Source organism: Agelaius phoeniceus, chromosome 16 (genome assembly GCF_051311805.1).
Source record: "Agelaius phoeniceus isolate bAgePho1 chromosome 16, bAgePho1.hap1, whole genome shotgun sequence".
NCBI lineage: Eukaryota > Metazoa > Chordata > Aves > Passeriformes > Icteridae > Agelaius > Agelaius phoeniceus.
Genome location: NC_135280.1, coordinates 7,877,827 through 7,889,997, shown reverse-complemented (window position 1 = coordinate 7,889,997; position 12,171 = coordinate 7,877,827). Strand labels below are relative to the sequence as shown.

General features: G+C 35.9%; 1 protein-coding gene across 1 annotated transcript in view; it reads left to right on the top strand.

Moving 5' to 3' along the window:
• Positions 1-12,171, top strand: part of IQCK (IQ motif containing K) — a 37,533-nt gene that overhangs the window by 18,504 nt on the left and 6,858 nt on the right. Inside the window, exon 8 of the mRNA XM_077186708.1 lies at positions 4,483-4,594. Within this exon, the coding sequence (XP_077042823.1) occupies positions 4,483-4,594 (112 nt within the window). The remainder of the gene's footprint in view (positions 1-4,482; positions 4,595-12,171) is intronic.

The following is a 12,171-nucleotide window of genomic DNA, read 5'->3' as shown; positions in this document are numbered from 1 at the left end:
AATTAAAAATTGCAATCAGAATATAAAATAAAAATCATTAGTACCAAATTACTACATAAGGCAGTGTGTTATCCTTGGCTTGCAGATTAAGAGAACACTAAGCTTAAATAGGATTTCATCACATTAATGATAAGTATATTATGAAAAATTACCAAAGAACTCAGATTATTTGCTTTTAAAATAAATAACTCAGTCAGCTAACACTGATTAATGTTAATAACTGATAATTACTGAATACTTACAAATAATGCCTTTTTGCATTCTAAAGATATTTTTGTGTCAAAATTTTAAACTGTTTTCTGAAGTTTTTCATTAAACCTTGTTTTATAATTCAGAGGATTTAGAATTTTGAAATACCGCTTTTGAAATAAAAATTGACACAGTGTGATAATGCTGGGTAATTAAACATGAGCACACAGATAACATGACAGAGTGATTGAGAGACAGGTACTTCATCCTTGGTCTTCTAGGACACCTTTTCTATGGATTCAGACCATTTTTTGAGGTATTTTCTTGACCATATTGATTCAGGCACATCAGTAAACAGTAGAGTTTATCTAGTTGTATAACTGACTGAGCATCAGTCTTCTCTTGGTACTTCACTTGTTTCTGCTACCTCCAGCTGTCTGAGCATGCCAGTATCAAAAACACATGGCAAAAAATGCAAAAATGGATCAGGCAATAAAGGTTCTCTGTGTAAAGGGGGATAAAAGCTACAGAATATTGAGAACTCTGATAAAAAAAGCATGATCAAAACAGTAAATTCATCCTTATCTGCAGCACATTTCAGAAAAACACTTGTTTAATTGTTGTAGTAATAATTAATGGCTGCCATCAACCAAGCCCTTGCTACAATCTTTCATGCAAAGACATTGATGGGCACTCTGACAATTATTTCAAGTTTAATCAAGAAAGGAATTCCTCAACAAATAGCAGTGGAAAATAGATCTGCTGATTTCTCTGAGAAGATCACAGAAAGGAGGACATCATCTTGAGAGGGCTCCTTGAGGGCCAGGAGGAGCACCCAAGTAAGACTTGAGACAGCTCTGTCATCAGAATTCTTCCTTTTCACTTTCCATATCGTTTTTATTGAGGTTCCATTCATCTGTCACAGGCCAAGGCAAGATTCAGCTTGGTGTCAATTTTCCAGGCACTTTTCCAGCAAAATGTGATATATTCCTTCACCCCTCTACTACAGAATCTTTGCTTAGTGCCTTTTTTTTTTTTTAATGGGCTCTTTTTAATCTTTGAAATTTGCATAACTATTCCAGACTAACAGAAATTTTTCATTAATAGAATTTCCTCTGATGTCTGTGAGTGAACCTTTAGTGTTATCCTTATCTGCTGTGCTACATGTTCTCACCTAGCACTGAAAACATGGGGGTTTGGACTAAATCTTGTAATATCTTAGAGTTGAAATTGAACAGCATTATGTAAATATTCAGTGCTATTTTATACACATCCTTTGAGCAAAAGCTGAAGATAAAAATGCTCCAGTTTTGCTTTGTATTTCACAAGGCGTAGTTGTACTTTTGCTATCACAATATAAAATAAAACCATTTCAGTTTATATCTGTTTATATAAAGTTTATATCACAGTTTATCTTGCTTTCCAGCAAGCTGTGGCTACCAGCAAAGGCCTAAACCCAGAAGGTCACACAAATATTCCCTGTTATTTTCAGCAAGTGTGGGAGTGAAGTCTCCCTTCAAAGCTCAGAGCCCTCCAGGGTTGCAGGCAGTGCTGGCCTGCAGGAGACACATTGGAAAATCTGGAAAAGATTCTTGACTCTCTCTTTATTTGCCTGGAGATTTTGCTGCTAAGTCATGGCTTTTTCATCATGCCAGCATTTCTGGTTTCAAAGCAGAACTTTCTAAGGCATTATCAGTAGGCTAAACTGCATTATAACTATGCTGAACTGTAATCTATTAAGCATATTTGGAACTTGTTAGTGTATTTTGTAACATTCCTGTCACCTGTTTTACTGCAGGTGGCATATCTGTGTTCTTTTTTCCTTTTCTGGTCACTTTTCTAAAAAGACATTTTGTTCTGGGAGCTCATTTTACTGCTTGGATTTAATGCTGACTTTGGAGTATTTGAGTACCTGACTCTGCCTTTATCTCAGAACTCTGTATTTCCCTGGGTATTTCACTGCTCTGCCACTGCTTTATTTGCTTTGGGAGACTATACAGAAGCTACTATACTTGCCTTTTATCTTTTAACTGTTAGGAATTATTGTCTTTATGTTCAATATACAGAGACAGCTGTGGCCCTGTCATGGGCCAAAATACAGGTCTTACACAGCTGGGGTTGCAAATGGACACATCATGTTCTCAGAAATTGTATATTTGGATATAGAGGTAGTAATTTCTCTATCTCCCTGCCTCTTGCACTTCTGTCATTTATATGCTTGTGTCCCCTAAGCATTTTCTTAACCCTTTCCTGTGCAGACAAACTGACTCCATGTAATAAAGAATTATTTGGCTTATAAAAGCATACATGACAGCATAAAGGAAAAAATGTCTCTTGCAAGCCTAAAGAAATTATCCTGTGTTTGGATTATATTTTATGTTTGAAAATAGTATTTGATGGATTTAATAGAACATTATCTTTTTTTTTGTATAGCTGAAGATGTCATTTGTAGCTGTAACTTCTTTAATTTTTAAAATTTCATAGAAACCTTGTAAGAAGCCCTTATAACTTTTATAGAAGATACAACAGAACTATATCAGTATAATAAAATATTATTGGAGCTCTAAGATGTATCTGATCTCAAGTCACTGAGCAAAAGTCTTGTCTGTTTTTATTGATCAAGTAACCTTGCATTGTATTTCTGCCCTGCCAGTGCACTGTCTGAAACATAGCAAGTTATCTTCTCCTAAGTGGATTGAAAAGTGCTATGGGAGTTCAGCTACTGTTTATTGCATTCTTAGCTGCAGCACATAGGAGAAATCCTATGAGGAAAGAATGCTTTTGATAAATAATTTAAACTGTTTTCTTTAAGGTTTGGGGTTTTCTATAACTAGTGGAAAACTAAGTTGTGCTCTTTTGCTCTGTATGTGTCTCAGTAAAGTGGGAGAAAAGCAGAGTGTAATGGAGAAGAGCAAATAATAGAGTTCAGGTCACAGAACAGGCTCTTCACCATATCCTCTAAGAATACAAGATATACAATTCTATTTGGAAATTTTCTAGGGAACTAAGTCATTATCTTCCTGCAAGCAAAAATGTGTCCAGGAGAAACTAAACTTATTGCTGCTTGTTTCTACCATGTTGTTGCACTTCAGACTGAATTTCTAGGACACTGAACCTTAGAATCATGGAATGGTTTGGGTTGGAAGGAACCTTAAGGATCATGCAGTGCCATCATCATGGATCATCCCTGTGCCATGGGCAGGGACCCCTTCCCCCAGAGCATATGCTCAGAGCCCCATCCAGCCTGGCCTTGGACACTGCCAGGGATGGGGCAGCCTCAGCTTCTCTGAATGTAGTCCTGAAACAGAATGACATTTTTATATATAACATTTAGGGAAAAAACCCCAACCCCAGAAACTGCATTTTAAAAATAATTCTATTACAATTTATGACTAAGAGAATGATCCCCAGTGTCCAAGGTGATGCTGGCATGACCCTTTCCACTCCTGTTCAGGACAGGATCTCATGTACTGGAGGCAGTAATTGTGTGAATGCCAGCAGTGGGGAACACTCTGCTAATTAATCAAATCTGCTACAACAAGTGGAAGTAGCAGAGTGGTAAAAGCTGTTCATGCAGAGCTAGTTCACTTCTATGTTAGTGGGAACTACACCAGTACAGAAACAATACTAAAAGAATTCAGCTTACATCTAAATGAAATCAAGGCCTTTGGCTGTTGTATTTTTTTTTTTGTGGAAGCAGAATTATGCCTTTCACGGGGTGATTGATTGACAAAGAATAGGTACCATGTAATGCAGTCCAATTACTTTATAACAGATTAATGGCTCTCCTGTTTGTGAAAATTGTGTGGGTGGGATTGCCAGTCAGCCTATTTGCAGCTGATGGCAGGTGTGAATCAGGTTGATGGAATAAATTTTCTTCTGCATGACCCTTCAGACTCCTCTTCTGCTCTATTATTTTGGTCAGTGGGTTGGTTTATAGTGTTATGCTTTACTAAAGGCACTAATACCCTTCAGCATAAGGCTTTAAATTTTAATTAACTCAGAGAATTAGCATCTCACTGCAATCTCATTCCCAGGAGTCCTTGGTAATCAAAGTGATCCTCTAATAGACATATTTATGTTTTCAATTGGATTTGTCAATTATGTGGATTTTATTTCTGTGTAAGCTGAAAACTGTAAACCTCTGGGATTTTGCTTTTACCTCAGGCCCAGCAAAGAGGATGGCTGTCACATATTTGCCCAGGCACAGCCTTGTGAAAAAAATTGTATTCTCATCCTGGATAACACAAAGGTATACAATTTTAGTTTTCTTTTCTGATTCCCCTTTCCCAGGTTCGTTGTGATAGTGAAATACAAGAGCTCCGTCAGTGGCAAAAGAAGCTGAGAGAGGAGAGGTACATTCATGAGGTGGTGAGAAAATTCTGGGCTAAACAGGAAGCCAAAGGTAAGTGAATTAAATTGTGGGGTTTTTGGTTGGTTGGTTTGTTTGTTTTTTACATTGTGTTGAATTTTTATACTTTGAGTTGTCTAAAAAATAGGCCACACAGTAGGATCCTGAGAGAGAAGGTAATGTCTGGTGGAAATGCTTGGCTCTTTCTTTACAGTCAATACTCTACTTGAGTTGCCTGTGCAGCTGAAAGTGGCAATGAAAAAATACAATATAGGGCTTAAATTCAATACTTTTGGAAAACTATGACAATTTGCTGGCACAGTATTTTGTAGGGCAGGATTAGACACCTACCAGCTACTCATCATGTAAAGCTGATTGTTACCAGATGGGTTGTAGTACAGTTTTTCTGGACTGTGGAATTTTTATCTGGTAAATATTCTATTGGCATTTTCCTGCAGTTATTTACAGCAGAATTTGGTCTGTACAGTTCTAAAAAGAAAAAAATAGAAAACAAACTCAAACAACCTGAAAAATTGCCAAGAGCAATAAAGCCAGATTGCTTCTGGCACTGTAATGTATTATTTTTTTGTGCTGTTTGTGGACAAGGCTTTACTGACAGGGCCAAGTTACCATTCACTTAAGCACACAGATAATAATCATCATCTTTGCCCTGAACAACAGGAGAGTGATAATTTTTGGTGATAGGAATTTGTTACAAGGGCTCTGTAGATTTTCCAAACATTTATTTATATTTATATTGCAGTTTTAATTATGAAATATTGGGTTTTATTTACCAGTCCTTGAAATTGCCTGAGGGATATTTTATAGGCTCTTTTATAGGATATTTAAATGAAAATAATTAATTCTTAGGAACAAAATCATTCATCACAGCAAGGAAAAACTGTGTTTATATGTGTTTGTGTATATGGGGTGTTCATATGCTGTAAGGGAAGTAGAATTCTTGGTTTTAGTAGCTTAGATCTAGAATATTAAATCATGTAATAACAGAGCACAAAAATGATGAAAAGACAAAATCAGTGAGACATTGTCTTCCAGCAGACTTGACTGACATAGAAAGAAAATTTTGGCAGAGCAACCAGCTTTCTTCAAGTGGGATTTCATAGCCTCTCTACTACAGTTTATTTTGAGTTGACTTGGTTAAAAAATGTAGGCATATTTTCTTTTTAAAAGAAACCACAGATATATCTGGCTTTAAGTATCTGAAAACACTGAATTCAAATTTGCTATCATAACATTATTCTCATAAATTCAAAACATAAAAGATGGATTTTTCTCTTTGTAATACATAGTTAATTCTGTCAGTGTTAATTGTTGGAAATTGCATTTCTGGAGATAATGATAGAGGTTGACCTTGCAGGCTTGCTAATGCCTTTTAAGTGATTGCAATTTAATGTTTGTGGCTTGGACTCTGTTTTCAGTTTGTTAATATTTTTATCATCTCATCAAGGCATGTTTTTTCTCACATTCCATTGTCCATGATACCAGCAAAAGTTAGGTATGCATGTTTCCCACTTCTGAGAGACAAACCTATATATTCACAACACACCAGTGTGGAAAAGGATGAATATGATATTAGATGATTACACAGTCATAGTTTGCAGTCTTCATGCATGTAAAATCTTAAAGGGGAAAATTACAAGTTCATCTTCAGAGGACAAGGTGAAGCCATTCTCAGAATACTGCAACGAAGAAAAATAGGGGCTAAGGGTGGACTGTGTCATTTGACAGTTGAATTGATTAAAAATCTCCTGTGTCTGAGGAAATTTAATCTTCCTATAAACTATACTTAGGTTGTTTTGGAGACTTATGTAGTGGTAAGACTTCCTTTGCCAATTGTTTCAAAAGGAAAAACAAATTTCCTTTTAATCACTCTCACAGAGCTTTCCTGTCATCAAATAATTTATTTTAGGACTCTAGGACACACAGCTGTTTCATCACATCAAAGAAAGTTGCAAAATTACCCCTTTTCAATTTTTTTTCTTCAACCAGAATAAGTTTATATTGCTAATATCACATCAGCTTTCGATATTATCACACTGTTTCTGTAATTCCTTAACTGAGCTCTGTTAAGTTAATTTAAGAGTATCCCCACATCAAATAGCCTTGGGGCCCAGGCAGATGGCTATTTGGAAACAGCTGTACTAGTTGGAGAAGTTACTGTCCAGGGGTTTTCATTATCAATCTCAGCTGTGATGCCATAATTCATTTTGTTAGTGCTCCAGCTGCTCTTTTTTCTGCTCTTCTTATCCTGCTGTTTATTAGTGTCATTAAACCCAATTTCAGTGTAAAGTCAGCAAGGTTAGTTTAACTGCTTTCACCAGTGATTCCACCCAGCCCAGCTGACTTTGTGCTGGAGTGGATGGTGAACACTCACACAATAATGAATAGCAGAACACAACTACTTTTTAACCTTGTCTTTCTAAGCATTTGGTTTAACTGAATTAATTAATTTGGTTAATTCAATTAATCCCCTTTAATTAAACCACTGAACTCTGTATCAAGCAGACAAAGCATTTATTGTTACTAAAACCTCAGATATCACAATTAAAGCATTAAGATTCATGGTCAAAAAAGAAAAAGTTGCATTTTTAAGTAGATACAGCATTTTATTATGAAATTAACCACATTAGGAAAAATAATGAAGGATCTCTTTAATTTGTATGTAACTAACTCTGTTTATTAGATGCTGTAAACAGTGTTGAATCTAACTGTAGGGGATGAATGGTGAGCTGCCAAATAGCTTTTAGAAAATGATGACTCGAGCAGTAATGTGATTCTATTGACACTACTAGAAAGATCAGCATACCTTCCATGGAAATATCAGCCAAAGACTCAGTTAATGTGAGCTAACAGGCAGAGTCTGCTTTGTTGAGATTTCAGCACAATGAAACCTTATTGCAAGGGTCCGTTCTAGGTAAAAAACATAATTTTATGAAAATGTGTTTGTATGTGATACTTTTAAAAAGATAGTAAGGAGATACTTCCCTGTTTGCTCCAGTGAAGTTCTTTAGTCGTCCCTCAGTCCATCTTTTATACTCTTTATTATTAGTTTTGCAAAGTGCTCTAGGATAGAAAGTGTGAAACTGCATGAAAATTACTTTATGCATTAACAGCACCTTGCAGGACTGTTGACCTCTTTTAATGCATGTTCTGGCAAAATTTCTTTTTGAGTGCAAAGAAAAAAGTGTGTTTCCTTCAGCATGTATCCAGGATCATAAAGCCAGAGCATTCTTGGCTGACATTTTATTTGCTATACTGCTCCACTGCTGTGTAAAATTACATTCCACAAAATGATCTATATTTAAGGTATGACAGTCCTTACTCTGAACAATTTCAGACTAAAAATGTAGAGATAAGTATAACACTTAAGACTCAGTTTTGTGACTCACGGCTTTAGACCTGAAGGGAGAAGGAATTTTCTCTAATATAGCACAGCTGATGGGATAAATTTGTTCCACAATTTTTTACAGAATTAAAAAATTGTTTGCTTTCTATAGAAAATACAGTTAATTAAAACTCAACCTCCAGAGAATGTTAGTGACAAACAGATTTTGGTTCTGAGCACCATTTTGTGCAGATTTAGTACAGATAGGACAGCACTGGAAATGAAAGTGTCTGTCCTACAATGAAAGGAATTTGAAAAATCCTTAAACTTTTAAAAGAAAATACCAAAATCTTCATCACTTATGTGACCAAACATTGCTGACACTCTATTGCAGGGGTAACTTCTCTGCTGTTGGAAGGACATTGCTGCTGTTACACAAACATTATTTCCAGCTATGTTGTGTCCTAAGGGGATTTTTTTCTTGTTCTTATCTGCATAAAATTTGTGAAATCTTACTTTTAAAAATCAGTATTCTTAGGGAAAATAGTAAAGGAAAAAATATTCCTGGGTTTATGGCAATACCAATTGTGACCCTATTAGCTGGCAGGTCTTAAAAATCAACCATAGCCTGGGCTTTGCAAGGCTCTTGTGTAAAAGAGGACACAGTGTGTGGAAAATGCACTTAAATCAAAATAAGACAGAAAGTAATCTTCACAGCAGGTGAGGAGGGTGATTTCCAGATACAGGAGGGAATATTCTTTTACATTCTATTCAATTTCCAAGCTGTATTTTTCCTTTGGCAGTAGGAGTTATTACTTACCTATATGGAGAGGTTTAAAAAATACTTCTTTCATGGCAATAATCTTTTCCCTTGGGAAGATGCATCCAGCAATACTCTGCAGAACTCAAAATGGAGGTGGTCTGGAAAATCCTTGCAAATATAAATGAGATATAAGGGAGAACAGGCTGCATATTTCTGGTGCTAGAGCAGGAACAGATTCACAGTGTCAAGAAGCAGAGAAATGCAGCCACTCACTCCTGCTGCAGCTGTGATGCCTCCACCTGAACCATGATTCAAAAGCTTTGTTCAACTGAAGTTAAACTGAACAGGAGAAATCCGGTCTGCATTCTTTTGAAGGATGCCTGTATGCAATCATATCACATCAAAGCAGAATTAATTGGAGAAGAGAAAAATATTACATTCAGAACCCAGAAAAAAAAATGGCTACACTGTGAAATTTCTTTAAATTCATTCCATAAACATCCTTATGAAGTTACAGCCACATGCATGTTTGTAGGACTGAGTCGTTTCCCAAAGAAAATATTGAAAAGAGGATATATTTATAAATGGGAAATCTTACACTAGGCTTAAGATAATATTTAAAATTACTGCAGGTAATAATGTTGGATTAGGAAAGGCATAGTCTGAATAGCTAATGGATTTCATAAAGACTGCATCTCTGTGGTTTATTCAGGAAAATTCAGCCCTGTAAAATGTAAGGAATTAATCAGTTTTATGTGAGAGTTTCTTTTTTCCCTTGCTACTTTCACCAAGGGTGGTTGAAATAATTGAAGAAGATTTTGAAACAAAATAATTTGTTTTAATTTAATCTGCCCTCCTTTTACCGCAGCTTAGTTCTTTAATTAATCTCATAATGGAATTCTTGAAAGTGATGACCTCCTCATATTCTATGGTTTTACACTTTTAATCTGATTTATTATAAAACAAATTTATGTCCACACATATATATATATATTAAGATCTTATATGTTGAATGTATTTTTTCTAATAATTTGGCTTCAAACTAAGCTTTATAAACAGGTTAAAAGTGGAAGGCTGCTTGCTGTCACTAGGACACTGCACTTAAAATAATTAAATAATTTCATTCTCCTTTTTTTTTTTTAACATTACTGTATTTACAGGTATTTGGTTTTTTCTTTCTGAAAGCAAAAGTGCTGCAGTCAAAATGGTTTAAATGGTTTTAAATGGGGACATATATATGATTGCTTTTGATTTAAAAGCCCATGTATAAAATTTGACTTACATAGAAGAAGACCTTAAATTTTCTTTTTTTTAAAGAGAGAAAAAAAAAAGAAAATCAAAGAACAAAGCAGTACCGAAGGCAGAGTATGTGCTGGTGGTTTTCATCAAGCTTAATTCAAAATGCTTGAGATGTTTTTGAAAGTTTAATCTTGGCACTAACAGCTGAGAATGTAGTGATAAAAGTCATAAGACTCATGATACAGAATCCAATTTATTGGTCCACACCCTGGACTCAGACATCTTTGAAAATGTATAAAGATTACAGTAACATTTAATTTCTGAAACTACGTTGGGAATGTTTGAAAAAATAAGAAGGAAAGATGATCATTTAGATAAACTGCAGCACGTGGCCTTCTAAGTGTGCTTCCACAGGCTCAGCAGTGGGCCTGTGAGCACAAGTCTGACCTAATCCTCCAGTTTCACTCATTCCTCTGCACTTGTTAATAATGGAAAAAAAAGGAAAATTGCAATTTGGTGATTCTTCTGCAATTATATAAACATATTTTTGTTTGCTTTTTCTTTTTTTTTTTTAAGAGAGGAGAAATTCTTCATGGGTTCTGCAATCATCTTCCTTTTTCCGCTTTTATCCTTAAAGTGAAAAACATTGGAGCATTTTTATTGAAAATGCTGCTGGTGTTTTTTGTAAACCATTTAGATAAGCAAACCCCAAATTTCTGTTTATAACTGTGGGATGTGGAGCTTTTCTCCAGAAGCCTGGAGAAAAGGCCGTCACCAGCTGAAAAATAAAGCCTCCAAATAGTCCTGCAGCAAAACAAGATTTGAGACTTTTGGTTAAAGAAAAAAGAAGGGGGGAGGTGGAGTAGGGAGAGAAAGACCCTGAGCTGTTGGTGGAGTACTGAAATGGGACTCAGGGAATACAAAAAGTGTCTGACAGATTGCAGAACCCAGAGCTGCTTGCCCTGGCTCCCTTGGAGCCCTCCCTGTGGCACCAGTCTGCTTTCTTACCTGATGCTTTCTTTTAGTCTGCACGAGAGTTTAAATGTGGTAACTTCACAGAACCTATCACATTTTGCAAGCTGGAATCATGTCAGAAATAAGAGGGGCTAATGGGGATAAATGCAGTTTTCATGAAGCTGCCCAGCAAATCTGGAGTTCTGGGTTTCTGCCCATGTTGATTTCTGCCTGTAAATCCCCAAATGCTTTTAGCTGAGGACCTGCCACTCTGGGATCATTTCTATTTCTGGTCAGTCCTTTCTGTTTTCATCATTCTCTTTTTCTATCTTGAGTATTTAAATTGAAAAAGCCTGCATTAATCAGATGTCTGGAAATGCACTGGTTGCCTTCATTCTGCATTTTCTTCTCAGTCCAGGGTTGTGTTCTATAAACTGTTGTGTTTCTGTGGCTGTCTCTTCATAAATCTCAGATCATTGAATGATTTGGAGGGCACTTGGATACTTTTAAATAATAGCCTCCAGTACATCTAATTCTCTGTAGTTTTTTTCTCTCCTAACTCAGGTGTTCATGGCTGTTGTTCATCTACTCCAATACTTGTATCTCCCCATATTTCTCTTCTTTTTGTACACCTTGAATTGTAAAAATGCCATTCAAATATATTCTAATGAATTCTGAGTCTTCCTGTCAAAATATGAGAGAAGCAATGGTGCATTGCACAAACAAATTCTGCTAGAGATCTTCCAGCCCTTATTCCCCATGTGTATCTCTGAATGTTGGTGTTTGGAAGTCTCCTGTATTTCAGCCCTTACTTTGTTAATCTGATCCTAAGTGAATTAAAAAGTGCCCTGAAAATTTTTGTCCCCTACAGTCACGAAAGCAAGACTAAGCATTTGACAAACTCTGCTCCTGATTTGGAGAATTAGGTTTGTCCTGACACTTCTAAAAATCCATTTTGCAGAGGCCTCTTCTGCTCAGTGATCCTCTAACAGATCCATTTCAGATTCATGACTTATGGGAGTGTCTATGGGCAGGAATAATTTCCATTTTAACATTTGTTTGGTTAACGTATCTGTATGCAATAGATTATTTCCCTATCACTAGTGACTGAATATCTCCTGGAGTGAAAGGTTTCACTAATAATTGTATACAGGCAGACTTCCAATAGTAAGAGGCTAAAATTATAAACACTATATAAAAAAACTTTCTCTTTAAAAGTCAGGTCTTATTTCAGCAAGATTGCTGGTGGCTCCAATTTCATGTTCAGGCTTCTTTGGCATTTCATTGGGAGGCTAGGGTGAAACTCCTTTCTATATATATATTTTACTC